Source organism: Rhineura floridana, chromosome 7 (assembly GCF_030035675.1).
Source record: "Rhineura floridana isolate rRhiFlo1 chromosome 7, rRhiFlo1.hap2, whole genome shotgun sequence".
Taxonomy (NCBI): Eukaryota; Metazoa; Chordata; class Lepidosauria; order Squamata; family Rhineuridae; genus Rhineura; species Rhineura floridana.
In genome coordinates this window covers 65,335,730-65,351,061 of record NC_084486.1, presented here as the reverse complement: position 1 = coordinate 65,351,061, position 15,332 = coordinate 65,335,730, and the positions used below count along the sequence as shown (strand labels likewise).

The window sequence follows — 15,332 nt, the reverse complement described above, 5'->3', positions numbered from 1 at the left end:
GGATGCTTCTGACCTGGCAACCCTAACACACACACACACACACACACCAGATGTAAAAATACATACACTCCATATAACAGTTTATTGCCAAACCAGTTGGTCATTGCAGAATGTTTTAAAAAATCAGTATTAGTTTCCTACATAATAAAAACTGTGATACCTAAGTAAGCCCTGCCTAATTGCTTTAAAAAATAGGATTGGAGAGGAACAGAAAGATTTACAACACAAACACAATTCTTTGCTAGGTTCACTCAAAAGTCCCATTAATTAGCACAATCCTAACCATGTCTACGCAAAAGTAAGTCTGATTGAATTCAATGGGTTTTACTCTAGATATGTGGGATTAGCATTGTAGCTTCACTCACAGAAAAGCAAGTATTGGATTACAGCTTTCATATTGGGAAGGTTTTCAATACACTGCCCTCTTCAACAGCCCAGGGTTTGAATCTTGCACAAAAGATAGTTATATACTTACTTAGTTCATGAGATTTTAAGATAAACAGGAAAAAACCCATCATTCTCTGGTGTTGCAATGAGGTCTAGGCACTGCCAGGAGGTCAGCAAATCACAACCTTGGCTTCACTTATTGGTTACGATCTTGAAAGGGCGGGGTAGAGTTACAAGCTGCTATACCAGATCTGTTAAACAGATTTCACAGTCGCAGGGGGGAGCAGCAGGGGGGAGCAGGTGTATATCCTGTGAACAAGACCACCTAGAAACTTAATTTTTTACAAAATTAAAGCTGAGAGTCCGGAGATTAAGGTGACTCACCCAGAGACCCGGAGATGACCCCCAAAAGCTGGAGTATCCGGCCAAAACCTGGACACCTGGTAACCTTACATGAGAAACCATGGTTAACCAAAAGCAGAAGTTTCCAAATTCCTTGCAGTTGCATGAAAGGAGAGGTAGGAATCACCCAAGCCCGGAAGAAGGCTAGGCTTGTTAGTATTAAGCATGCAACAGCATAACATAACAACATAGTATTTTTTAAAAAAAAAACACCTGTGAACCAAACTCACAAAATTAATAAAATGTGTGTTCACATAATTTAAAACAGCAAAACAACTCTCTTTCATTAAATATAGTTTGGAAAAAAGTTATGTATATCATTGTTGAGAATTAACCTTGCTTGTTTGTGCACTTGATTGTTCATATACTTAGGAATATGACGACACAGACAGCTATATACTCTTTAGTAGATCCACTGAAATCAATGCATTAAAATCAGTCAAGTTCGTTAATTTTATTGGGTGTATTCTGAGCTTGCATTAGTTGGCTATAACCCAGATGTGTATTTCACAGTAACTTATCTGCTAATTAAGCAGCAGTATATAGCAAAATAAGATACACAGGCAGGAATCCAAAAACATAATACTAGAAGTGACATCCAAGCAGCCTTTGGGCTTGTGCTTCTCAAATAGTACCTGCTATGCTATGGCAAATCTCTTTGGAAAAAGAGTACTTTCAAAAGCATATTATGAAACACCATGGGAATTTGCTATTTGATGGAGGAAAAGAACATTAAAATCTGACTGGGCATGCCAAAGCAACTGGGAAAAAATAAAGTAGATTTTTAGATCCTGAACAGTAATATACAGGGTTGTAGACATAGTACATTTAGGAAAATGATCTGTAGATTCTAATTAGTTGATTATTATGAAGATGTTTAGAAGTTTGATTAGGAAGGCTTACCTCTCATTTACTATCTGAAGGACGCTTACTTATTATTTTACTCTTTTGTACATACATGTTGTTTACATCAGGGGCAGCCAATGTAGTGCCCTCCAGATGCTGCTTGACTACAGCTCCTATAGTCCTTGACCACTGAGTATGATGTCTGAGTATCTTCCCTTTACTCCAGGTATCTCAAGGTTGTAGGTACGATTATCCACATGCCATTTTATCCTTATAATAACTCTGTGGGGTAGGTTAGGTCAAGAGCATGTTTGCTTGTAAAACTAACCCACAATTTAGTGTTATGTGCAAAAGCAGAAAGGAATCCATGCAGACTGCCAGGTTTGCATACTGACCCTTCCTCTCTCCTCTTACTGCATGGCTGGGTAGAGGAATAAACTAGGTTTCAATTTCACTTTTGCTGATTCCAGGCACTGTGTTTTGTGAGAATCAAAAGTTGTGGTTTAAAATACACTCAAGACGACCTTCAAACCATGGGCTTGGTCTAGGTCAGCCTGAGCTTCATAGCTGAATGTGAATTTGAATCTTTGTTTCTATAGCCCTAGTTTGATACTAAACACTGTACCATAGTGGCAGATTGAAATTAACTGATCTGAACTGCTTAATATATGCTGAAGAGCATATAGAATTGCTGTGTCTAAGAGAGAAAAACATATTTATTTTTACAGTCTCAGGTGAAAATATTCACAAATTATGAAGAAAGGGGAAGAGTAACATTTCTTCCAGGTCAGGCTTGATACTTGCTTTGATCATGCAAATTATATTTGCCCTGAGTGGAAAAGGATACAATCATTCTAGACATTTAAAGGGTGTTGTATATTCTTGATGCGTGTTGTGGTATGGCGCAAAATGCCCATTATGTATAATGCGAAAACCTTCAAAGCAATCATTTTCATTATCTCTACCTTCAATAGAAATGTTATAAGCAAAATTCTTTGCATTCCTCCATATAATTCTGAGATACAGGCACTGATACAGCCTCCTTTTACTGACTGAGAGCCAAGCAAGTGGAGAAGGTTGAAGATAATAAACCCACATCATTAATAAAGCAGAACAAAACATCTCTACAAAATATGTTGCAAGATTGCAAGAGTGGGGAGACATCGGGTTTACTTTCTAATACATATGTTCTAGTGTTCAGCAATAGTTTTTATAAAAGACCCAAAGATATATAAAGTGAGAACTTGCTGAAATCATTCAGGAGCTTTAATGGAAAGAATTATAAGCAATCCATCATCATACTATTGAATAATTTATCTTATGAATTACAAGGCCCTGAGAAAGGTAAAAACCCTCAAAAGAGTTTTTAGTGTTTTACCCTATGCTAAAACAATGGAATGAAAAGATTACAAAATTACCCCTTCAAGACCAATAAACATTATTTAGTCTACATCAGCTTTTGTTCCAGACTGTTGATGACAGAAATAGAACATTTATGGATTCTCTACTGAGGTAAGATGTCTGAATGTTTATCCAATATCCAAATAACTGACACGTATAAAGAGAGTTCTTGTAAGAAACAAATATATTACATGTATGCACATACTCAAGTGGGGCTAAATAAAACAAAATCAGTTAATCTTTGTCTAAACATTTTGTGTCTCTGACATGGTTAGGCTGCAATCCTAAATACACTTACATAGGAATATATGTCACTGAGTTCAATAGGACTTACTTCCAAGTAAACACACACAGCATTGAAGTCTTAAGTTTCTGTGCATTTTCTTCTTTGTAAAATGATTGCATAATATAAAAAGTTCTTACTTATAAACCAAGAAAAACTGGGCAGTTGTATTTAACTGAAATACTGAGTTACAGATTCCAAAATCAGAACTAATAAAAAGGAAAGTAGCTCAGTGGCAGAGCATCTGCTTTGCATGGAGAAGGTCCCAAGTCCAATCCCCAGCATCCCCAAGTAGGGTTGTACCCAGTCTGGAATCCTGCTGCCAGTCAGCGCAAACACGTATGGAGCTGGATAGACCAATGGTCTGACACAGTATAAGGCAGCTTCCTATTTTCCTATTTTATGTCAATACATTTTATTGTGGAAGCCCCCTCCCCACCAAAAAAACCCAAACTCAAAAAGATATCAAAAACTTCTGAAAGGTTGTCTGTCAGTTTCTCTCTACAAACATGCTAGGCATACATAAATATGCAATGGAATTTTCCCTTCTCCTCCTCCCCGGGAGACCTACACACACACACAACCCCAATCCTCTGGAGTATATGTGTGTGGGGGGGTGCACAAGGTGCTGCATGAAGAGGAAGCCTCGCTGCATTAAGGGAAGTCCATTCCACTTGCGGCAACACACAACTAAATATCACTACATATTTTTGCAGCTCTGGAAAGTGTACTGGTGAGCACTGAATTTATAAATGTATTCAGCTTTAAAAAATCCAACGTATACATGTTTTGAGCCATGCTCTACTTCACAAATACTTTGATTCAAATATATCTAATATATGTTTGTATTACATATTGCAATATTAATCTTCTCTAACAACCTATTAATGATTTTCATAAAACATTTTAAAATATTGTATATAAAATTGCTTCAGAAGGAAAGTGGACCACTCTGAACCACCAAAAAAAATCAAATTTTTAAAAAATACAACATCAGTTTAAAAATCCTTTACTTAGAAAAAAACTTTACCCATGTTCAAAGATTACATATTTTACTTAAAACATTATAACCACCCTCATTTACTAAACTAGAAAATTAGGACTGATATCCAAAATCCTTTTTATCAAACAGTCTGTAGCCAGTCATGTATTTAATTTACTTTGTCTTATGACAAAGCTCCAAGTCTAAAACAATGTTTTAAGACTTATGGCTACTATAAACATAGACAGTCTAAGGATGGTCTCTTTACATATGATCTCTCTCTGCTCAAATCCGAAGTTCTCCCATACACATGACTATTTGTGATGAAAACCAATTTGCTCTTTTAAGGGTTTTTTTTAAATGGAACTTCTCAGCCACTACTTGCACAAAAAACAAGAGTAATGTCTTTAAGACTTTCTTCTTCTAGAGTTTCTTCAGCATTCCAATACGCTACAATGTATTTTGCTTTTTGCCTTATAGGAAGCTGTAATGGGCCAGCCCAGATATTGGCTTGAAATATGCATAAATGTGCTGAAATCATTTACATTTGCTTATATTTGCTTATAATGGCTTAGCTTACAGCTTAGTACCACAGAAATGGCATAGAGGGAAAATGTTCTCTTTTAAAAATGGGCTTTTTCCAGCCCTCTCTTCTGAATAAAGCAATGTTGCTTATGAGACAGAGTATAAGGTAAGATGTCTCGGCAGATAGCCCATGTGTTCTGGCAAATCTCAACATAAAGTAAGAGGAAGGTCCTTATATGGTGGTGAAGTTAAACTAGTTGCGGAGACAAGTTCCACTAGGAGCATCAGGTTAACAATGTGAAGAGTCTGAAGAAGTTGTATAAAGGACAGAAGCGCAGAAAAGAGATGCAGCAACAGGCAGTAGTAGATAAAGCCATGGAAACACACCTTCCCTTTGATAAGAAAATATATAAAAGGCCAAATTTTATAGCACTCATGTTCCCTCAGCTCTGGCTGGGGAGAGGAGGGTCAAAGAAAGCAGGACAACCAGCCATCTATTCCATCCATAACATCTGATGGGTGATGTATTAATATATGTAACTTTGGGTCTGTAATATGATTTAGAGTTTAACTTAATCTCTTATGTACCGTATATTCCGACGTATAAGACGACTGGGCGTATAAGACAACCCCCAACTTTTCCAGTTAAAATATAGAGTTTGGGATATACTCGCCGTATAAGACTACCCCTGCTTATGACATGCAGGTACTTAGCAGGAAAACTGTCACTTATAAACTTATAAATATTAATATTTGGATTGTCCAGTTGTTTTGTTTTTGTGCCTAGGAATTACCACCAAAAACTGGGGAAAGATGTGAGAAATCTTTTTTTTAAAAGCAACATTAAATGCCTAGACTCTAGTTTCCAACACTATGGAGTATTTATTGATTGATTAAGAGAATTTATATCCTGCCCTTTTGCTGTTAAAAACAGAGCTCAGCACAGCTTACAAATATAGTAAAAACAATAAAAATACACAATCAGAGAAAAACAAGCCAAAATGTTAGGAAAAGGAGTCTTTCACACCACATGCTCAGTTCTAAATACTGTTGCAGCAAGTTTTACAAGTTCCTCCAGTATTCCACTGGTGCAGGCACTCAGACATTCAAAGTACTGTATGTTTCTTAGGTTTTATAAAAGCAGAGCTTTGCTTAACTCAAAATTTCTTCTCCCTTTGATAACCACATCTACACAGGTTCCACCTCCATACTCAAAATGAAACTGAGCCTGGAAGTGTACAACAACCCCACACATACCTTGCTAATTCGATTATCAATGCCAGGATGTCTGTCTTATCGACTACTCTCCTGCTCCCCACACACACACACACACACACCGGGCATCATGAAAGACCCAGTCCTGGGCTCAGAAAGAAAATAAATATCTGGTCCTCTTCAAAGTATTGATAAGCCTCTTGTTTTAATTGAAATAATAATTATAAATTCTTGTCCTTATCACTAATGGGAGTTAATTATCTTGCATATGCTGCTGTTGCTTCTATGGCTATAACGGAGTGAGGTTAAAGATAAGTGAAATGCAAATAGGAAAAAAAAATACAGAAGGCAGTAACACTTTCCTAAATGTAATACCATACCAACCACAACAAGATTCCTATAAGGCAAAAAACTAAGCATCTCACAACCAGTCAGGATTCCTAACCAAAAACCAAAAATATGATAAATGAAGAAATATTTATATAAGCATAACTATCAAATATATTTATTATTTACACAAACTGTAAAGATATTTATAGTGCAATCCTAAATTTATTTATTCAGAAGCAAGTCCCAGCGTATTCAATGGGGCTTACTCAAACAGGGACAGAAATGCAACCTCAAGTGATAAGCAACTTCATTCACACAACCCAAAATTCCGAATCATGCCACTTTACACTGTTTTGCAACTGTTTATACTTGTTTTTATGGTTATTGGATTTTAAATGGCTTTATTTCTTGTTGTGAGCTGCCTTGGTTTCCAACCCTACCTCACAGGGGTGTTGGAAAGACTCCATACACACAAGCACACACTGCAGATGTATAAATACATACAGCCCATATAATAGTTTATTGTCAAACCAGTTGGTCATTGCAGAAAAATCAGTATTAGTTTTTTAAAAATCAGTATTAGTTTCCTACAGAATAAAAACTGCAATACCTAAGTAAGCCCTGCCTACTTGCTTTAAAATAGGACTGGGAGGGGGCAGAAAGAGAACACAAATACAATTCTTTTTTACATTCACTCCAAAGTCCCATTGATTTTCAGCACATTCATAATCATGTCTACTCAAAAGTAATTCCTACTGAATTCAATAGGATTTACTCTGGACATATGGGATTAGCACTGTTTTTACCCCCAAAAGCAACTATTGGGAAGGTTTTCAAAACACTGCCCAGGATCTGACTCCTACATACAACAGGGGGAAAAACTGAAATGTATATACCTACCCAATTTATGAGATTTTCAGATAAACAGGAGGGGAAACCACCATTTTCTGGCCTCGCAATGAGGTTTTGCAGACACTGCCACCAAACAAACACTTCACTGATTGGCTGAAATCCTGAACGGGCGGGGTTAAAGCTACGAAGTGCTATACAGTAGTTTAAAAAAAGATTTAACCGGGGGGGGTGCCTGACGTTTTTATATATATCTCGAGAACCGCACCACCTAGAAACTTAATTTTTTAAAAAAATGAAAGCTGAGAATCCGGGCCACCTAAGGGGCTAGCCGGGCGCCGGGTGGCATGCTTAGAATCCGGGTAAAACCCGGCTATCCAGGCAATATGGCAACCCTAATAAGACGACACCCGGCATATAAGACGACCCCCGACTTTGGAGATTTTCCAGGGTTAAAAAGTCATCTTATACGCCGGAATATACGGTATTTTAAAATATTTTAACTAAGATGTGCCTTCAAAGTCTTATACTTTGATGTTAAATGGATATCCAATCATTCTTCCATGCTGATATGTATGTATTCCTATTTTTCTGTTTCTACAATGTTGGCTAAGGCTACTTAGAATGCATTTTATTAGTTGCAATGTGCAAGATATGAATAAATGACACATATTTTAAAGATTGTTCTGCCATTGTGGCGTAGTGGTTAGTGTGCTGGACTACAACTGAATCCCCACATAGCCATGAAGCTCAATGGGTGACCTTGGGCCAGTCGCTGCCTCTCAGCCTCAGAGGAAGGCAATGGTGAACCACCTCTGAATACCGCTTACCATGAAAATCCTATTCATAATTGGAATTGCCTTGAAGGCAGTCCATTTCATTTTCATTTTCTGCTATCTGAAGTCCGACTCCCAAACAGAAAATTTCTGTACCTCCCTGGACTCAAGAAACCTTCAGTGGGACTTCCTCTATCCTCCGCTGCACTGGACAACTGCTATTGATAATGTCTGAGCTTAGGAGAATTAACATTCGACATACAAGGACTCTTTTTTTCATGCAGATACAGAGGAAGCAAAAACCCTCAACCCTGTGTATTTACTAGCAAGGGCTTGCTGGTATCAAAGCCGTAACTGACTCTAGCTCTACTCTGGTGTTCTTTCTCCCTGCCTGATTAAAATCTGGTTATGCAGCATTCTAAATTGCAGGGGGAAGCTCCATAAGTATAAGACACCCCCTCTTCAGAACAATGACTTTCAGCTCATGGAGGATTATATATAGGTGGACAATGATGTGCTGGGGGGGCGGGGTTGCCAGCACAACCCCAGTCTCCTTGTGTGATTGTAATCATAAAGCAGGAATAAACATCTGAATATGGCTTCTATTTGCAATTTACCTGTTGACAAAAGCCAATGACGCCATTTGACAGATTAATCACATTTTTTTCTGAATCCCCATAAAGTACCTTTTAGTTTTTCTCGTGAAATTTATTCAAAAACAAATTTCTGTTCATCTTTTTGGTCCTGTTTCAGATTGAAAAAGATTAACAGGAATGCATTAATATCAACATAGAATCTAGAACCATTGTTCTTTCTTTAGATTCTCAGCCCACTCCATTAGGGTAAATAGGGCATTGCCCCACCAACCTCAGTCTGCTATCCCTACCTCCTTACTTATACAGGGTGGCCATTGGCTGTCAGTTTCCTCCTCCTCAGTCTCTAGAATACTAGTAGTATTCAGCAGGGAATATGATGGGGCCAAAACTAAAACTATTTGGCTCTGGCTCTGTCTGTTACTGGCCCTGGCTCCACTTACTGTTGGTCTCCATGCCTTCCACCCTACCAGTCCAAATGGAAAACAGCCATCACTGACTCTTACTGGAAATTTGAGAGAGTGTGGCAAAGAAGCATATAAACCCTTAAAAGGTGTGATTACATGAATTTAGTATCGATGAACTAAGGCTACTACGAAAGGTTTTCTTACTATCAAATAATTTCACATAAAATGTGAACTGTCCAATCATGTAATACATTAGGTCAATTAAAATACCCCCGTTCTCCAGACTTTCTTTATATGCCTTACAAAAAAACCCTGCACAATTTTCAGTACAGATATGTTAATAAAACTGAAGTATAAATTGTTCAGCAATTTGTTTTAGACACCCCCCCCCACTACTTTTGAAGCTTAAAAACCCATTGCTTCCAAAACTTGGGAAGGAAAAAGGAGTGGTTATGCAACAAGCCTATCAGATTTCAACCCTTCTCAAATGTGTTAAGAACACATTCACTTGCTGGGACACATATTGCTAGTTTAGATTGTATATGTTTTAACATTGTTTCACTATAGCTTTCCTCAAAATAAACACTGCATTTTTAGCTTATTTTAGACTAAAACTTCCCAGTGGTTAGTAAATCAAGATGTCACTCCTTCTTCTTCGTTAAACAATTTGGCATATGGTCCACTTTAAATTGCCAAAACAGATTAAAAACAGCAGGGAGCTGTAATTACCCTGTTCTCCTATATGTTACCCATGGTTTCACTGAAGTACTTAAAGAAGTTGTAGTAAGCCAATTGCTTCTATTCTTAACAGAATTCTGTTTTAATGTAGTTTGAAATTTTAATATACAAGAATTAGAATTAAAAGGTATCTCACAGATCTGCATTTTTACCTCCTTATGTTTAATACTGCATTAGAAGTTGGCCCGTAGAAGTTATATTCAATGCAACTTTATGAGTAATATTCATTTCATCTTGTATATTTTGTAAATGTTATAAATATTGTTATCAGTTATGCTGTCTATTTTATGCCTCACTTTATCGTTACCACAGCTTATACAGCAATAATGATTATTAACACGCAATCAATGCAACTGATTTTGACCAGCCGGCTAGTTTTAACTCCAGGGGGTAGAAATATTTAACCTGGTTTGCACAGTTCAAGTTTGGGATGCATCCCATGTAGGGTAGCCACAAAAAAAGAGAAAATGCATCACAAAAAAAAGAACAAAAGAGGGCACAGATTTGATATAGATGTAAATTTAGAAACAATGACTACAATTTAAATAGAAATACTACACATCTCCCCCGAGTGAGTATGGAGTATGACCAAGTGATTGATGTATGTGCCTGCTGGATCCAGGTGCTAACTGTTAATGGGCGACTTCAAGGATCCCGTTCTCCTTTTTTATGGTTCTTTATTTTTAAACTGGACAGTCCTTCAAACAGAAGAGCATCCTCTGAAAAATAGGTCACATAGCCACCATAGTCTTAAGAGCAATTGAAAGATGGCCAAGGGGCTGGCAGACCAATCTTAAGGATGCACACCTTAATGTGGTGAGGGGGTCTGAGAGTGTCGAAGAAGCTGAGATCAATGCTAGACCAAGAGGCTAGACTCCTAGCAGGGTCACCCAAAGAAGAACTGTCAAAGTTGAGACACCAGACTAAGATGCATCCAGACTCAGAGGAAGGCAATGGTAAACCACCTCTGAATACCTCTTACCATGAAAACCTTATGAATAGAGTATCCAAAATGCAACACGAGATTACGTCAGATGGCACCCAGTGAGCTACTGGGTAAGAACAAAGGACAAGTATGAGTAGCGCTGTGGCTAATGACGCAACTGGGTCAAAGCCAAATGGAAACCCAGAGGCCGATGCACACAGATGCAAAAGGAGAGTCAAGAGTTGTTCGACGTATAGGAACATGGAATGTAAGAAGCATGAACCAGGGAAAGTTAGAAATCCTCAAGCAAGAAATGGAATGTATCAACATTACAATAATTGGCATGGGTGAATTAAAATGGACGGGAATGGGACATTTTCAATCAGGCAACTACAAAATATTTCACGCAGGAAATGAAAAATTAAGAAGAAACAGGGTTGCTTGCAAGAAGTGATGTAGCAAAAGCAATTAGGAGCTATAACGCAAGGTCTGAGCGAGTTATATCAATGAGATTTTAACAGGAAACCTATTAACATAACCAAACCACCATCCAACTCTATGCTCCAATGGCAAATGCAGAACAAAAGGAATTTGAAAGGTTTTATGCAGAAGTACAGGAAGAAATTGATCACATGCCAAAACAAGATGTGCTGATAATCATGGAGGATTGGAATGCAAAAGTAGGGAACATTGAAAAACTAGGAAATGTGGAGAAATGGGGCTTAGGAGAAAGAAATGAAGCAGGAGAAAGACTTATTGAATTCTGTGAAGCCAATCATTTGTTTCTTGCAATCATATTTTTTAAGCAACCAAAAAGACAACTGTACACGTGGACATCACCAAATGGTCAATACAGGAATCAAACTGATTATATAATTGGTAGCAGAAGATGGGAGAAGCTCTGTACTTTTTGGAAAAACAAGACTAGGAGCAGGCTGCAGTACAGATCATGAACTGGTAATATCGAAAATCAGAGTAAAGCTAAAGAAGAACAACAAAGCAACCCTAATGCCAAAATACAATTTAAATAACATCCCAATACCTTGGCACAGTCATTAACCAAAATGGAGACAATAGTCAAGAAATCAGAAGGATAGGACTAGGGAGGGCAGCTATGATAGAACTAGAAAAGGTCCTCAAACGCAAAGGTGTATCACTGAACACTAGTCAGGATCATTCAGACCATGGCATTCCCGATCTCTATGTATGGATGTGAAAGCTGGACAGTGAAAAAAGCGGGTAAGAGAAAAATCAACTCATTTGAAATGTGGTGTTGGAGAACAGATTTGCACATACCATGGACTGCAAAAAGACAATTAATTGGGTGAGAACAAATTAAACCAGAACTGTCACTAGAAGCTAAAATGATGAAGCTGAGGTTATCATACTTTGGACACATAATGAGAAGACATGATTCACTAGAAAAGACAATAATTCTGGGGGAAACAGAAGGGAGTAGAAAAAGAGGAAGACCAAACAAGAGATGGATTGATTCCGTAAGGGAAGCCACAGACCTGAACTTACAAGATCTGAACAGGGTGGTTCTTGACAGATGCTACTGGAGGTCGCCGATTCATAGGGTCGCCATAAGTCATAATCGATCTGAAGGCACATAATAACAACAGAGTGCTGGTATTACTTTGTAATATTTACTGCCTGTAGGTGCTTCCTTTCTCACATGCAACTGGTTCACTGTAAGGCCAAGATAGAAATGGTAGACTTGCTAGTGGAAAACCGCTACTATTATATGAAATCCTGGGATCCTTTTCCCTAAAAAGCTTCATGGCATGTGGCTGTATGCTGCAGAACTAACTGTATACACACCCACCAAGTATGAATACACGTGCACACATTCATCTCTCCTTGGCACTGGCCCACTGTTCCTACTGATTCTCACCATACCCTTCCTCTAAAACCAATGCAGTATCCAATAAGAAAAAAGGGCTACGGAATTTAGGAATCACCGTAACTATTACTACTGACATTTTCCTTTTAAAACAAGCTGAATTTGTTAGAATCAGTTCAACAGCTAATACAGTATGAAATGAAAAATCTACAACAATTTCCGTGCTCTCATCTCAAGAGAGATTGTATCACGTATTTCAGCATGGAGAAAAAATGCATCCTCTATTTATTCTAATCTCTTTAGTCAGCAACTTTAATATAACAGAGGTAATAAGTGGTTAAAGATATAGATAAAACCTATTTAGTAGCCATTGTGAATAACACAAAAGAATACCTATGGATATTCTGGCAAGATTCAGGGTCAAAATTAAATCAGCTTGAAACTGAAGTCTACAGACAACTAAAAAAAAAAGGAAGTTCTACTCTGAAACCAACAGGAACACATTTCTAGATCCGATGAACATCAACACTAGCACCCCAGTTTTATTTGCAATATTTACTTGCAATATCCAAGTTTTGTCCCTGCAACTCTGGAGTTTTATTATACAGCCATGAGAGTAGCTGCATACTATAGCCAGTGTGGATTTTTCACAGTCCACCGTGTTAAATTGAAAGTACCCCCCATGCCATTCTGCTGCTTCCCATAAGCTCAAAACAAAACCTTATAAAACTTATAGCCTAGAACTCAGAAACGCTTGCTCAACAACCCTCTAGGTTTTCATGGCGATACACAAAACACTTAGAGAGAATCCAGACTTCAAAGTGTAAAACAAGAGGGAGGGAAATCCAGACCCCTGTTGGACTTTTTTCTGTCAGGGCTCTCATAATTTGTTGAAATTAATTAAAAATCAACCATGTTCACAAAGTACCTGTAATCCTATTACTGACCTTGCCCCATACTCTTACCTTCATCTTCTGCAGTTTAAAAGTTAAAACATGCATGACTCTTTTTAAATAAATTTAATAAATTTAACATTGAAGTCTATGGTAAGTGTAAGCATGTGCAGTGAGAACCAACTGTCAGTGTTCTAAAAGCCAGACTAACAGCTGTTTGGCTTAGCTAATGAGGGAGCCACAATCAAACCAGACATTTCTTCCGCTTTGAACAGTCATGGCTTCCCACAAAGAATCCTGAGAAGTGTAGTTTGTGTTAAAAGACTTCTATTCCCCTGAAAGAGCTCCAGTGGCCAGAGTGATTTAACAGCCATTCCCTCTTCCCAGAGAATCCTGGTGATTGTGGGAGGAATAGGGTGTCTCCTAACAACTCTCAGCACCCTTCACAAACTACAATTTCCAGGATTCTTTGGGAGAAGCCATGACTGTCTAAAATGAAATAAAGGTCTGGTGTGGATGTGGCCATGGACAGCTTTGGTTTAAATTTGAGTGGAAGACTACATGCGCCTGCTGTAGAATAAAAAGGTTGGGGGGACCCTGAAAAATAATAATACTGTTAGCAATGTTTTCCTTTTGGAAAGGAAAGGAAAGGGGATTTCCCTCTGTCCAGTGCCCGCCCACACACACACCCTCCCAATCTCCTCACCTCCCTGCCCCTACTCCTCCCCCTTCCCCAGGTCAGTTTCACCTAACTTAAGCATGATTGCATGAGAGTAAATCCCATTGAACTTAATAAGCATGTAAATGATCAAACCTGTCCTCCTCTCTCTCCCCCTCTGCTCCCATCCCTCCTCCCCTCTGCCCTCCCTCCTCTTCCCTCATGGTCAGTTTCACCCATTCTAAGCATGACTGCAGGGGAGTAAATGCAAATGATCAATCCATTCTCAGTAAACTTGCCAGGATCCCTTTTCTTACCTCCTAGATTAAAAAGCAGAGAAATTCATTAACAGACCAAAAACCCCTTGCGGTTTGAGAACATACCTATAGCCAACAGATGCCTCTATGATCCCAGGCTATGGTCTGAAGGCACATGAGGCCGGCACCCTGCTGAAGCTAAGCAAGGTCAGGTCTGGTCAGTGCCTAGATGGGCGATCGCCTGGGAACCATAAGTAAGCCGCCTTAGGTTTCTATCATGAAAAGAAAAGCGGGGTATAAATGTAATAAATAAATAAATAAATAAAATATCAAATTTTTAAAAGCAGGAAAACTGGGCAGCTATAGTGAATGCACCAGGGGAACAGGAGACCTGATCTCCTCTCTGAGATATTGTACTGCTTTACAAATTTGTAAAAATGAAAACACAATTTGGGTTCATCTTTCCACTTCCTGTGTAGCTTGGAAGAGGTTGGTAACATGAGCCTCTCAGCATATGGTGAGTGGTGGCAACACCTGGAATCAGGACTGCATCTCCAAGGATGGAGAATTACAGTTTTTGTATGTTTGTTGGTGGTGTTCTTTCTTTGCTTCTTTCCTGTTACTACTGTTTCTACAGAGAATTTAACCTAGAAGATTATATTTCTCTCATTATTCATTCTAGAAATCTGTGTCAAATTTATTTTCATTAATTTCAAAGTCTTTTTATTGGTCAACGTCACATGATAGTGAAGACAGCCTTTTCTGTTTCAAACTGAAGGTTATATTCTATTTCTATTTTGAGTGCAATAACAGCTGAATCTGCAGTTTGATGTAAAATCAGACTGATTACACTATGTTGCTACTTAAGCAATGACTCTAGCTGTTGGAAAAAACAAAGTTGGCCTGCCCAATATGCATGTTTTCAGCCTGCTATGCTTAAACCACCCCACTTAAGGAAGGCTGGGGATGGTCAATTAAAAACATAGATCACAAGTAAAATTTTCTAGAATATATTTCAC

General features: G+C 38.2%; 1 protein-coding gene across 9 annotated transcripts in view; it reads right to left on the bottom strand.

Moving 5' to 3' along the window:
- Window positions 1-15,332, bottom strand: part of ATE1 (arginyltransferase 1) — a 119,982-nt gene that overhangs the window by 38,499 nt on the left and 66,151 nt on the right. For 5 of the 9 annotated variants that reach the window (XM_061635798.1, XM_061635796.1, XM_061635797.1 and 2 more), the window contains exon 11: window positions 12,184-12,261. The exons of the other annotated variants lie outside the window; for them this stretch is intronic. In XM_061635798.1, the coding sequence (XP_061491782.1) occupies window positions 12,184-12,261 (78 nt within the window). The remainder of the gene's footprint in view (window positions 1-12,183; window positions 12,262-15,332) is intronic. 9 annotated transcript variants of the gene reach the window in all.